The 15,197-nt window shown below is 42.6% G+C and overlaps 1 protein-coding gene across 1 annotated transcript in view; it reads right to left on the bottom strand.

The window, feature by feature from the left end:
• Positions 1–448: 448 nt before the first annotated feature.
• LOC138939756 (homeobox protein OTX2) overlaps positions 449–15,197 on the bottom strand; it is a 49,524-nt gene continuing 34,775 nt past the window's right edge. The window contains exons 3-4 of the mRNA XM_070307891.1: positions 5,626–5,780; positions 449–1,496 (exon numbers count right to left, since the gene is read on the bottom strand). Of these exons, the coding sequence (XP_070163992.1) occupies positions 714–1,496; positions 5,626–5,780 (938 nt within the window). The 3' untranslated portion in view covers positions 449–713. The remainder of the gene's footprint in view (positions 1,497–5,625; positions 5,781–15,197) is intronic.

The raw sequence follows: 15,197 nt of genomic DNA, 5'->3' as shown, positions 1-15,197 counted from the left end.
AGCAATTATCAAATAATTATCTAATTTACGACTTTACTCGCGGTTTTGTTGTCATTCGACGATCGTTTGCCTCGGAAGAGATTCCCGTATACCAGAGATATCGAGAAAAACTCCATGCAAAGTATAAGCAAATAGCAATTTATTTGCTGTGTGATCTGGAGCAGCTGATCATAATAATCTGACTTGCTGCAACGAGCGTTGCTGCTAGCAGTTACTATATATAAAAAAACATTTATGATACCGTGTTTAAGATACGGCAAATATCTTGCGCGAGTCAACTATCAGTTGACAATAAATAATCGAGAGATTGATGTCATGTAATTATTTCTGCCTTTATATTAATGTTCATACATGGAATACGTTTGATTGCGAAAACTCTGTATAAGAGAAATACGCGTGGATGATTGACATATTAACCAACATCTATGGTATCATTGCGTTTCCGGATGCGGAGCATCGTGTAAAACGATTCAAATATTATTCGATTCTTAATTATCATACTCATCGAATCTGGAGTGCGTCTATCGACGCGTTGGCGAAGCTCCCTCCTTCTCTCTTTCTTTTCCGCACAATCAATTGTCATCGGAGTCGAGATTGCCGTTGATCTCGTGACAGATCGCCGTATTCAGTCGCCAGTGGTAGGGCATCGAGGAGCCGGACACGCTCGCGGTCTCCTGGTTCCGCTGGAAGATCCCGGAGGACCTGCCGGACCGCTATACTAAAGATGGGTACTTCTGCTCGGGCAAAACGTAACCGGACGTCTCGTCGCCCGACGCGGCGGCAACAACAGCGGCGGCCGCAATATCGTTGCTAGCGGCCTGAGATTGACTGGTCACTGGGTTCAGATGGTGACTGGTCGACATAGACAGGTGCGACATAGACGAGGTGAGCGCCATATTGGGATGATACTGCGGATGATGGTAGTTGGCCTGCGGGCTGTGGTGCATGTGGGGGATCTGGGCCTGATAGTAGTCGCTGCTGGCGTACGGTGTTTGGGCGTAGGCGTTATAACCCTGGCCGGCGTACTGGCTGTGGTTCACCGCTGGCCCCGCCGAGCTCCAGGTGAAACCGTAGGCCTCGCCATGATGAATTTGATTCATCGCGGCCGGATAGGACGACGGTTGCAGTTGGTTGGAGCTCGGCGTCAGCGGCGGTGACGGAGTCGTCAGGTTGCTGTTGGCCCCGCTGCCGCCGGTCGGTGTGGCGCCGACTCGTGGATACGTCGACTGCGTCGACAGAAGCGGCGTCGACAAGGGCGAGTTTCCTGCTACCGGTGCCTCCCTGCCCTGCGCCGGTGAATCCGGGGAAGATCGTCTGCTCGGGGTCGTCGAAGAGCTCGTCGATATCCTGCTACCAGTGCTGCTGTTGCTGTGATTTTGACTCGTTCTCGGCGAACTCTTTGACGGAGGAGTCTGCTGTTGTTGCTGCTGCTGATGCTGTTGCGATTGTTGTTGCATTTGCTGTCTGCATTTGGCTCGACGATTCTTGAACCAAACCTGGAACAGAGAGATGCGGCGCGGACGCTGTGAGCTTGCGGAATGTTTGGCGATAGATCTCTCTCTCTCTGTCGGTGAAAAAAAACAAAAAAAAACAATATTCTCTCATTTTGATCGTATCCGTATGATAGCATCTTCAAGACAGTATTATTATTTCGCGGTATGCAAAAGTACATGACGCGACTTAGAAATCAATTAAGCCTCTCCTAGACAGGCAGGATCGTACGATCGGCAGATATCAATGAGATACGAAAGTCTCCGATGGAAGCCGTAGCCCCAGGGATTGTCAGGGAGGAAAGGTGTCCCACTGTCCCGCCACGAGAGACGAGACCGGTCGAATAGGGAGTTAATCGGTGCAATGGGAAAGTAATCGCGGGCGAGCGGGCGTAACATTTCATTAAATCGCAACAATAACAAGAACTGGGAGGGAGGGACTGTACGGGGGGGAAGGGGGGTGGGAGGGGGCACGAGCGCGTACGGGCGCGACACGCATGTATTGGAGCATCCCCTGGGATTCTCGGTGGCTACGGTGTTCGTCGGCACGCATGCGCGAATCAGAGCTCGTCTCGTAGGGTTGTTTTCACCCCGAGAGATCGAATAGTTGGTTCCGCCTGTGCGTGTATCTCCCGTGCGTGAATACGCCATACACGCATAGGCTTCTTCGTAGCTGTACATTATGACTATAAACACGAAGAATACGTACGCGCACGCATACACGGCTATCCAAAAGATGCGCGCACACGCACACGTAGGTTTTTCTCTCTGAAAAAGGGACAGCAAGGGGAGGAAGAGAGATACAAAAAGCAGCCCCTCGTAGGCCGCAAGCTTGCGAGTGCGTTGTGATTGCCCCTCCTCCCTTCTTTTCCTTCGTCCCGCGTAATACTCCCCCTCACGCATCCCCCTATAATCCCGTCGGGGCACAATGTGGCCAGGGGTGCGATCCTATGAATCTATGCCCGCGCCTTTAAAAGCGGGACCCGTCATCGTTGTTGTTATTATCGGCGACATTGTAACAGTTGTTACGGAGAGCGCGATTCGCCGAAGCATAGCGAGGGATTTCGTTCTCCACGGTTGTGCTTGTACGTCGTTCGCGAAGCAGAAGCCACGCGCAATCCTTTCGTTTTTTTATCTCGACTATGTTTGAGAAATAGACGCAAACTTTATTCGTTTATCTCTTATTACTAAGTATCATCCCGCGCGTTTCACACACAAATATTATTTATATTAAAAAAATATATCTTGGCGGAATCAGAAATTTTACTGATATATTCAGAAATTTCTTTATTTCGAGAAATTCCTTTACGAGTATATCTAAAAAAAAATAACGAAGACATATTCTTATAATTTACGAAAATATTATTATATGATTAATTTATAATTTATATTATGTTATCACGTGGTTCTAGAAATTATTTTCTTTTTATAGTAGCCAATCCATAGCAATTAAACGCGATTGAATCTTGTATCTTTCCAAGACGCGTCAAAGTCACAAAGTGTGCGAGCTGACTCGGAGACTATGATTATTCTCCGTTTATTTGGCTTTTGATTCTCTGTGATATCGTGATAGGCAGAACCTCGTTTCGCAAAAGTCATCCAACGTGTCGCGCGATAGGGTGCGGAAATCTGTTGGGCGCGACGTGCGCGGATATTGCGTATCAACGCGGGCGGAACGAGTCTCCGAAAGGGCGAGAAAGACGGATCTACGTCAGGGTTAGGCGTGACGGACAGAGAACGATCCCATTATAACGGCGTGTTTGTACAACGACACCCCCTTCAAAAGCAACGAGAGCGGGAAAGAGAAAGAGAGAGAGAGAGAGAGAGAGAGAGAGAGAGAGAGAGAGAGAGCTACCCCAAAAACCAACCAAACAGGCCGCGATGGCATCCGAGGACCCCCGGGGGCAACCACCGACGGTTTCACGCTCGTACACATCAAGAGACCGTCGGCGAGAACCGAGGTGCAAATTGCGCCACCATCTGGTTTACATCCAACGAACGGAAAACTACCCTACCGGCCGGGGGGGGGAAGGGGGGAGGAAGGCGGCGCAGCTGCGTTGACACTCTGTTATGACAAATATATTTTCTTATTTGTACTATTAATACGACGCCCCGACTCCGACGAATCAGGGAACGTGTCATCGTTCGGCACGCACGATTGATGGAGAAAACAGCGCGCGAGAACCACAGGCCTATTTGTCTGCTAACGCGAACGTAATGATGAGCGTTCTGTTCGCTCGATGTTATAAAAATATCGGTGGGCTCGTAAACGTTCGAATTGTAAAAATAAATATGAATATATTTATTTTTTATATGTTCTTTTTCATATTATTTTTATATATTCCCTCTTTATTTTATATGTATATTTTAAAATATTTTAATAATATGATAATATTTGAAATTGTCTATACAAATATATTCGGAACTAAAGATAAATGTATAAATCTCTTTATGAGAAGTCTCGGTTCTATTATCGTAGAAAAAGTAGAATGTCAAATTTCTAACGTGTATAAAATATATATGACTTTCGTTTTATATTAATATATTGCTAGGATGCAAATCTGTATTCGATATATTCGATATATTTAATCGTCCATTTCCAATGACGGAATTTTCCAAGAGAAGCGACGATGTCGCGATAGTTTTATATACACGTAACGGTCGGCTGATTTTCCTCTCCGCTCATCCATCTTGCTGTTCTTCTCCATCAAGAGGCGAGCCAACATTTTTCGATTCATTCTCGATTAGTAAGTGACGAGTGAACGATATGGCGAGAACGCAACGCATTCGGAGATGCGTTGCATCGTGCGTCAGTCGCGTCGTACGCAGCTGCGTCGTTCTCTCGACGAGAGAAGAGAAGCGCGCGTATAGAACGCTCTCGCGAGCGAGATAGAGTAGCGCAGGGGCTATAATCCACGAACAAATCAACGATATGTTGTACCTCGCTACCATGTGTACCTCTATCCGCACGCACAGCTATGGTCTGTGTCAGATCTCTGCCCCCCTGCTGCCCCTTGTCGTCTTTTACCGCGAATCCCCCTGCCTTTAAAACTTTCAGATAGCATCCCTCCTCCAGACATTATTCGCTCGCGTAGATACGCTGCTTCTCTCGCACACATGTATACATAGTTTATATGTATACATATCCCGCATATACCGATCGCATTCCCTTTGCTGTACGCCCATGTACGTACATATGCACACGCATACATGAGTGCGTCTCGTGCGCGATGCACCCTTTTGCAGTTGCGCTGCCATTCACAGCGGCTTAACTTTGCGCGGAAACTCCGCGTCCCGGAACTGAATTTCATGCTTTTGTCTCATATATTTCACGATTCCGACAAGGCGATATCGTTACGATATCGCGATAGATGCCACGAAAAATGCCGCAAGACCTTTTACAAATTGTCGATGATCGAAACAAACGCGCAAACGCGGTGCTAGAAGGGAAATCAAGAGCTTAAATAAAAATACGTGAATAAAATAATGCAGAAAAAATTTGATTTTTCCGTCGATATATGAATATCGTACGTGTCATGTGTAATGTATAGAGTAAACGTGATCGAAATTCGAGACATGAACTCGGAATTGCGATATCGTGACTTGGTAACGCCCCGTCGCGAAATAAAGATGTCATGAGAACCGCAATAAAAGCGTCAACGAGCTCGTCGGCACATCTATCAATGTACGAGGCGCGGGGTTGGGACAATGGCGAAATGGAACGACGTAGGGCGCAAACGCCCTGTGTAAATACCTTAAATCTCGCGCGCGATTGCTGAAGCACGAAGCGCGCGTTCTCTCTCTATTTCTCTTTCTCTCCTCTTCCTCCTCCTCGCTCTCATTTTCGTCAAGATCACCGGGTTTACATCGTATAGTCAACTCGCGGAGAACGTAATGACTTTAAATATCGCGTTAATATACGGCACGCGAAATTCCACTAATATCAGATGAATGCAATCTCGGATTACTTACGAAGAGTGTGATTTACTCATCGAAAGTTCGTATAAGAATTTTCTGTTTACCTCTGTTATTATTTCAACATCGTTGACAGCGATATTCCAGAAGAATAATAATCCAGATAAAATTTGCAAGCAGAGAGAAATAAAGAGAAAGAAAAGAAACATAAAATAATTACCTGGACTCGCGATTCTGGCAGGTTGATTTTAAGAGCAACCTCCTCTCGCATAAAGATGTCCGGATATCTCGTTTTCGTGAATAGCCCCTCCAACACGTCCAGTTGAGCTCTGGTGAAGGTCGTCCTCTCGCGACGTTGTTTGCGTTGATTCATTCCTGCAACACGAGGAAAGAAAGTGTTCGTTGTTAATTCTCGTAAATCTGATAAGAAATTTTAATTCGTTGCGTTACGAGCGCTCTTAAAAGTGCTCCGCAACGTATTGCAAGGGATAATTAAAGAATTCGCTTATAGACTCGATCATTAGATCGATTTCAGTTCATTAAATCGCTAGATATTTTCACAGCGCGAGATGGAAGCCGTTTTAAATTTCTGCATAAAATGAGGTAGCTATTATTTAAATGACCTTAAAACGCTTTAACGCGTGTAAAAGCATGTTTTTGTTAAGAAACTCCGAGGTAATATCCGCTTTAAATTATACGATTTATAGTAATAAACGAGATGATTAAAAGGAGAAACTTTCTTTCTCTCTCTTTCTCTCTCATATATATATATATATATATATATATAATAAAATATAGATATTTGAGAAATGAAGAATATGACTGTCAAAGAACCATCCCACTATCGCGGATAGACATCGAAGATACCTCAATACGTTCACCAATCGCGCTATCGGTGACGATGTCTTCAAATATGGAACGCCTTCGAACGTCGATGTCTTCCACGAAGACGGGGGTTGTTGCCGTGGGGCAAAGGGAGATCGGACGTGGAGGGGTGTGAGCGTTGCGAGGCCGCGATAGCGTAATTTTGAACAGCTCCCTCCTCTGCTCCGTCGCCCCTCAACGACCCACCCCACGCTACCTTCCTCGTGCCATCGAGCCTCGCTTGGCTCGTTTCGGGACCCACGTAATCCGCTTATGAGGGGGTCACGGGGGTGCCGCCGAGGGGGGAAGCACGAGGGGGGAGGGAGGGAGGTAGTACACCCCGGAATACACGAGCATCCAGGAGGACCGAAGTCGCGGTTCGCTCCCAGCTGCCGCTGAAAATGACGATACCGGGCTCTCTCTCAGCGAGCACACCGGCGAATATACACGGCAGTATCCTCGTGTCACGAACCAATAAAAAGAGAGCGCCTGGAAAACTGCGCCTCGTCAGTGTCTCCGGGTTGGAAGCCGGATCGTAAAGTCGCAGAGGCGGAATGGTGGAATTTCATGATGGAAGGGGGGGAATCGGCGGGCCGTCGACCACGAAGTACAATATTTTATATACCGAAATGTATTCGAATTGTCGTTTTACTCGGAGAATTCGCGACATTAATAAGAGAAAAAAAATGTAGGCTCTCTCGGAATATACTTGATCGAAGTGTCTTCTAATCTTTATAGGCCTCCAAAACTCGCAAGTTTTTTCAAGGCAAGGATTTTACAGTCGCGAATGACTGACTATCATATGAGTTAATAAGAGAAATAATAGGGTCATTCACGAGAGATTGGCGAAGCTCTGCCTTTTGCAAAGTATATATGTCTGTAATCGTCATTCGTTATCGATTAAGGCTCGGGAGACACGCGAGGCAGCTGTTTACGAGACGTTCGATGCTTTCTCTTTTTCCTTTTCCATTCCTTTTATCCGCCATGCTTCAACGTTCTACTCAACTCAGGACACGACAAAGAAAAAGACCACCGTAACAGAAAAAGAAGAGAGTTTGTGTCAGTAGAGAAAGAGATGACGAAAAAGATTAAAAAGACAATACAGTAATTTTTAAAGTCGCAAACTGAAAAGGTACATAAACTTACCGCGAAAAAAATTCGATTCTCAAAATAATTTATATGACGTTTAAACATGTGACGATAATATTACAATGGAAAACAATGTATTTAGAGAGAATATATTCGATTATTTAAAAAAAATTTAATTAACTAGCTGTGTATGTGTGTACATGTACAGCAACTATAACATTAAGAAAAATTTTCTATTGTATCGTATCTGATTTCTGTTCATACAGAATATTCATATAAATATATGTCTAATTATCAAGAAAAAAGATTACAAATTTTACGACAAAATCTGAACGGTGAACACATGTCAACGATCAAATTAATGTATTCGTGTAACTCGAAGCTTGATCGAATGCATTTCGACGCGAACGGTAGACCAATGGGAGCGACGACTGCGAGGCAACTGAAGCTTCGATGGAAGGAGCGGTCCAGAAGGAGGAAACAGCGTCGTATCAGTCGCATCTCTCGCGGCTGCTCTTCTCGGGTTCGAGTAGAGAGCCCGGGACGACGACGAACGACGATACCTGTGTGATTGGCTAACGAACTGGTCGAGTGGGCTACCAGTATGGCACCGTAGTAGATCCTCGGAGTAGATTGCGTCGAGCTCACAATGTAGAAACTCCACGGTGGTCGGAATTACCGCCATCGCTTCGTGTGATGGACGCGACACACCCGCGATCGCTCGATCTATGATACATATCTCGTCACCCTCGGCACGAATCTGCCATTGATTATTATAAACATCGTATATCGATATTTTCGAATAAAACAATCATTCTTGGGACAATATATATATACTTTGTCTATCATTGATAATATCTGAAGAAGAAAATAAAATTTGCCTGATTTCGATGAGATGATAATATTTATCAATAGTACTTGTATATAAATAAATAAGATATAAAGATAAAATTTTTGAAAATCCCATTTCTGAAATTCCAATTAAAAACGCAATATTTTCATTAAGGCTTTTCTCTTTCGTATAAGGTATAAGGTTATCGCTTATTATATGTGGATGACAGTTGATAGATAACGTCAAGACTTAATAAGTGATAAATATCATATAGCATTCTAGCATTCTAAAACATGTCACATTCACTTAAATGTCACAATTATATTAAGTCAATATTTATATATATATTTAAATTCATATATACAATATGTGCGGTGCCTTTACACGTATTGAACAAATCTCATTGATTGAAAGTCTTTTCGCGTCATTGTATTCGCTGCTGCCATAATGGTAGAAAGAGAAAGAGCTCTCTGAGAGAATGTTCTGATTGTCGAGTGGGCGTCAGTGCTACCGTTAACGATGGCCTTTGCCATCGGCCCAGTCAAAGCCGGGAACTTCTCCATGACTGAAACAATGGCTGTCAGATTATGACACTTCGCGCTCGCTTCCTTGACATACAGAGAGTGTTCCGAGAATAAGTTCGTGACATTTTGTACGTTTTATTCGGCGCATAAAAATTTTAAGCGCGATATTGTCAAAGCTAATTAAATGAAAACGAATTTCAGATTCTCGCGATCCAACAAATATCTCCCTCGTTATATTTAAGATCATAATAAAGATTGAAATATTTGTGTTCCCAATATACATATATTATATTTATCGTGCATTTTATTTTGCATTAAAATTAATTCTTACAATAATTAAAAATTATTACATTACATATGAGAAAGACAATGATTTACAATCCGAGTCGCGAGCATTTCGATCGATTTAAATGCGCGAACGAAAAATCTTGACAACCGTATCTGGGGCTTCGAGAAGAGACAGTTAGCTAAGCGACCCTAATGGCTTGGCAAACACCCGCTGACTCCCGGAGTATGATTCGATTTATTATCGTCAGCGAGACGCGATACCGGGAGGGTTGATATAAGGGTTGCTCCGCCTCATTGGCCTGCAATGAGATCAGACGCGACCCTAATAGCAAATTCGTTTTGCGTTTATTGGATTCTTCCGCGCCTGCCGCGTTTCACCGTTTCGTCGAGATTCGCATAAGTCAATGGACCACTAACAGAATTTTACAATGATCTCTCTCACGCAGAATCCGATAGCGCAATCCGTCAGTGCTCTCGCATGCGTCCGTGACTTCAGATGCAGGCGTATAATTTTTTCTTAGTCGTAAAGAGAGTATCTGCGCAAATTATTTATATGTTCGTAAATTATTTATATATTGTAAGATTTTTACGCTCACAATATTTTGCCATTCAAGCATTAAAGAAATTTTTAGAATATATAGATTTTCAAGAATAGCTACGAAAAAAATATTGACGGCTGATTTTGGCTAATTAAATAAATTTCTTTTCTTCTAAATTTCTTTTTTATCTTATGAATATATGGAATCTGAGAAAGAAAGAGAATCTAATAAATCTATTAAATTATCTATTAAAAAGAGACTCTATTATGATTACATTTAATTGAAATGCGTAATTGAACAGTGCGCGATAAAGTACGCAATAATGCGAAAATAATTAATGACGTTTGTTGACACGTTATTACGTTGACTTATTACCCCTCGGCGTATATCTAGACTTTCGCGCGGGAAACAGCTTACGGTAAATTATACAAATAAATGTACACGTCCGATTCAGATAACGTCGAGAAGCCCGTTACTGCTGAAATACGGCACTGGGAATTTATCTCGGATGCAATATATCATTGATATGCCGGAGGAACTGACGGTAATTAATCATAATTACATGCACGGTCGACTGAATAAACAAACAACGCACCGGTGTCGACATGCAAAAATTCCGCACCAATCTTTAAACGCGATTTTACCACAATTTTGTCAAATCATTCGAAAGAAAAAAAAAAAACAATAGTTTGAAATAGACACACTATGTAACTCAACGTTATATTCTCTCGTGGTTTTGCGCAGGTCGATCGTTAAACCGCAGAGTTGACAAAGAGTTATACTACTATGGCTGACCAGAAAATATATCACATCATGAATTTAATTTTCTTATAACACAGTCATTTTTCAGAAAATTATTAAATAAAGAAAAATATCTATTTAAAATAAAAATTTTTGTAAATGGCAATGAAATGTGATTGTTAATGACGCGATAAAACACGCTAGAAATTCTTAAAATCATTTGAGTTTGATAAGTCGTACACAAAAAAAAAAAAAAAAAAAAAAAAACCGGAGAATATCAAGAAGTGCCGTAAAATAGTAAACTTGTCGCAGGATCGGACGACTATTTTGATATTCATAGAGACGAAACGTGGCGGATGGAGAAGACAATGGAAGGCGGGGTACAGTCGGGCACAGAATCGAAAATTAATTAAAAGCTAAAACGCGAATAGGCTGCTACATGATGGCGCCATGGGCGGAGGACTGGATTATTGGGGAGTAGAACCGTGGGATGACAGCACGTGGCGAACGGTGACAGAAGAGGGAATTCTAAAAGGCCATCAGCTACGAAAACATTTGGCCGACTTTGCGTTTACAACGTAACCATCGTGTGATCGCGCAACACCAAAGATTCAACAGAAACTAAAAAATCACATGTCATTTCCGCCAATTTTCCAGCATTCGCGCTGTACGCATCCAACTCATACGATAAATCTTTTCGCATAATAATTTTGATAAAAATATCATCTTTAATAAGTAATAAAGATAATTTTTTTTATTCCTTCTTATTTCCAATCCATTATTATCTCAAATCTTGGAAGAGTTATGGATACAAATTTTTAAATATAAAATCTATTTCAAACACTTGGCGCGAGAATTCTTCTTATCTCTACATTTATATTTATTGTGTATTTTAATATATGCGAAGTGAATCCCATAACTTGATCATCTCCATTGTTTTTAACGATAGCGGAGAACGTATAAGAAAAACATTATTTGCAAATAATTATAGTCGACAAAACTTTTTTATCAAAGCCATTCTTTTCGAGACTTAAAGATTTTTTCGAGATTTGAAGCATTTTTTTAAATGCAGTAATTTCATTAACGATTCATTAACGATGTTATAGCTGATAGTCTCGAAAAAAGTGATCTCACCAACAAAGTTTTGCTTACCATAATATTTGCCCTTTGTAGATATCACCACCATCACCATGGTATCATGTTCTCTTTAGAATCATACCTCCGTTGCGAATGTAGTTGTACGACTCGTATCTCGGTACCCTGTGTTTGATGCTGATTGGGCCAAATTGGACGTGATTCGTTTGTTGACTTGATGTGTAAGGAATTTCCTGATTTGTTTCTGTGAACGGAATCAGTAATATAGATAATGGGAAGCTTTTCGAAAATCCCAATATTTCCGAATAATGCAAAGATATTTTTTAATTTAATAATCCTTTTTTAATATTTCCGAACAATGCATAGATATGTTTTAAAGCCCATTATAAACAATCTACAATTTATTATTTATTACAGAAAATTCATTATTTATAACTTTTCCTGACAGATACTATTTATAATTCTATATATAATATATTCTACTATGTGTATTATATTATGTATTTTGGATATATATGTAAAGTATCGGGTTTTTTATACGTGTTCTGTTACACGATATACAAGATTATAGATAGAATTTTATTCTGAATTCTGTTCCGCAAATTATAGAGAGATCGTTCAAAGTGTATATATATTATATAATTTATTATTAAGTTGAAATATTTCAATTAAAAATGTCAGCTGTTTAAAACTATATATACTGAAAAACGGAATGGTCATATGTGCAGGGAATCGAAAGAAGTTGTCATTCATATGGGAGCTCCGGCAGAAAAGGAAAGAAAGTGCGTGTGGTCGAATAGTCGTTCTCGTGCGATAATCTAACGGATATGAACGTAAGTACGTAACAAAATACTGAGACGCGCGTCCGAGAGGAGCAGATAATCGGATAAGTTTCGCATTGCTATGTTCTAACCGATGTCGTTTTCCTCACGATGTCTACTCTCGAAAAATTATTCAGTACTTATCAAATAACGATGGCGAGTATACGTATATGTGTATATGTTGTGTGTATACCTGATACTTTTGAGACGCATTATTGAAAGATAAAAACTTTGTATGCCTCTTTCTATCAATTTTCTACGCGTGAAGATAAAAACCCGCCAAAGTAATGATGTTTGCAAAAAATTCTTAGCACGTATAAGAGAAATATCTGGATATAAACGCGAAATGGATTTCGCGAAATGGTTTCAATAATAGAAGGCATAATTCCGGTAGGACATTGCGGTAAAAAGACGCGAACGAAACGAAAGAGACGACGAGAAGAAACGAGATTTTCGAGAGCGAGTGTCGATGTCTCGCCGTACACGACATTTCACTCAGCCTCGAGTGTTTGTCTTACAATTAGGTCTAGATTTGTGTTTGGCCTCTCCACGCCCGCCTACTCAATTTAGCCGTGACACGCGCCGCCATGAAAGCGGCTCTCTCGTTTCGTCGTTTCGCGGCCACTTGGTAACGACGAGTATATACAACACGTGTCCGCGCCACGTGTCGCCCTTAACCTGACGCCTAATTGATTGGAATTGTACCGAACTGACAAGCGCGCCCACCGGCGGAGAGCGCGCTGGCTTTTCGCAGTGACAATATTCGTGATATTTGATTTGAAATTCGCAAGCATTGAGTTTATAAATTGTATCGCGCAAGCATATTCTCTCGGAATGATTTTAACATTTGAGACATGAAAAGTCATAGATATAGATGTCTAGTACTTAACTTTTTTGCATGGTTATCAATCGGTTTTTAAATGGGTAAAAAATTTGTCATAGAAATTTCAAAAGAAGTTTTTACAAAAATTCGTAAGAGCGATCAAGCGTATATATTTCGACGTATAAAATATTTGGAGCGGATATTTTGCTCTGCCATGTAAGCTTCTTTCAATCACGACGAAATGTATTTTTTTAATCTCATACATTATGCCTCACGGCGTCGAGAAGCGCATGTCGCGTAGGAGGCCGGGATCAAAATCACTTGTTTCGTCCTTACCCCTCGATTGACAATCGGCAGAAGGAAATCATCGACAACGATGTCTTTATTCATGCGCCGCGGCACCGCGAACGAGCAGGAGGAAGTTAAGTGGACGGGCAATTTCTCTGCAACAACAAATAGAGTAGTTCGGATGGGAAAAGGGCGGAGGCCATGTGACGCGATTCCCACGTATCCCGCTGCATGCCACGAGTCCTGGGGAGAGATTCTACGTTTGCACCCCTTTCTACCACCTCGACGAGTTCCCTGCCCGAAGCTATCGCTCTTTCGCCGACCGCGGAGAAGAGGGAAGAGAGAAACGATCGGAACCCCGCCGCCCCTGCACGGCATTACATAACAAAATAAACATCGACGCGCGACGCGTATCAAACGACACGAAATCGCCCTTTTCGTCCACGCGTCGTCGTTGATGAACATCGTCGCGTGAATTAATTCGAGGAAGGGAGTCGTTTTATCTTTCAGTAGCTTCGCAACCTAATTATCGATTCCCGCGCGCGCGATGGTTGAGATGACAGAGATTAAAACACTTCAATGTCTGCAGAGAGATATCCGCGAGGAAAAATAAAAGCTTCTCCCCCAAACCGCCATACGATATGTATATGTATATGTTGCGCGGATCGCAAAAATACCGAGGATATGCGAGATGAGAGGGGCAAATGGCGGCTTCGTGGCCTTGGCTATGAATCGAGGCGAGTTTGCTTCACAAACGGATGATAAAAGCGAAGTCTCTCCGGTGGCACGAGAGCCGTCGCGCTCTATCATTCTCCAACGATATTCTCTCTCTTCTCTTGTTTCTATTCCCGTCTCCACCGTGCTGTTCTCCAACCTCGCGGCATCACCGCGTCGTTCCTCTCTCGTTCGGCGGCTTTTCGTGTAGCGCGGATACGCCTACAACGGATAGAGGCAGCCGCTGGACGTAGAGTACGTAGGGACCCAACGGACAGATCCGTGTTTCCATGGAAACCCACCTATCTGCGTCGGTTGGACCTATACTGCCTGCCGCCACCCTGATAAGCGGCTTACTCTCATGGTTCTCTCCACTCTTCTTCGCCGAAGCATCCCCCGATCCCCTCCAACCACTCCGTCTCCTCGACACTCTGCCCCCTGCACCCTGTGTCCCTCGTCGCCGGACCCTCTTTCCAACTGTGGGTGAAAGAGAGTGAGATGGCGAAAAATGGATGAGAGAGAGAGAGAGAGAGAGAAAGAGAGGAGAGGAGAAACGATGCTGCTTTTCGCCGAATCGTGTTGCTAAAGGAAACCAACGCGAAAGCACACTCTCTCTTCGTCGTTCTCTTCCTACTCTCTATTCTGCTCTATATTCTGCTCTCACCTTCTCTCCCACCCGCCATCGTGCAATCTCTTTTCGTCTACGTGCGTCCCGTGGCACACTGGAAAATTTATGCAGTCAATTACCGACCCGGCAGTCCGCGATCTCGAGAGCGGAATCGCGGACACAGAGGGGAATCCTTCCCCCGAGGTTGCCCGCTGCCTCTTTGTCTTTCTCTCTGTTTTGCGCACCGCGGCCGATCCTTTGAGTTTTTCCATTTGCCAGGTGTTTGTCGGGTTTTCTCTTGTCGGGAGAACATTCCAAAGTTTGCTGATGTTAACCGCGAAATGTATATCTAATGGATGGCAGCTACAAGTTTTCCATGAATGTTTTTTTTTTCGCTCGTTCAACTTTCTGCATCGAGTCGCAAATATTTTAAAGCAAACACTTTTTTTAAGTATTTTTGACAGATATATTACTGTTTTTCGACAATTATATTCTTTTATATTCATTAGGAGAATACTAGCATGCGGTGAAAGTGCATGTTTTCCATCAATTGTTATAGTTAGGAAG

Source organism: Polyergus mexicanus, unplaced genomic scaffold, assembly GCF_030449975.1.
Source record: "Polyergus mexicanus isolate NDT 795.1 unplaced genomic scaffold, iyPolMexi1.0 SCAF_15, whole genome shotgun sequence".
NCBI classification, from domain to species: domain Eukaryota; kingdom Metazoa; phylum Arthropoda; class Insecta; order Hymenoptera; family Formicidae; genus Polyergus; species Polyergus mexicanus.
Note: the sequence above shows the minus strand (reverse complement) of the source record. Positions and strands in the feature narration are given on the sequence as shown.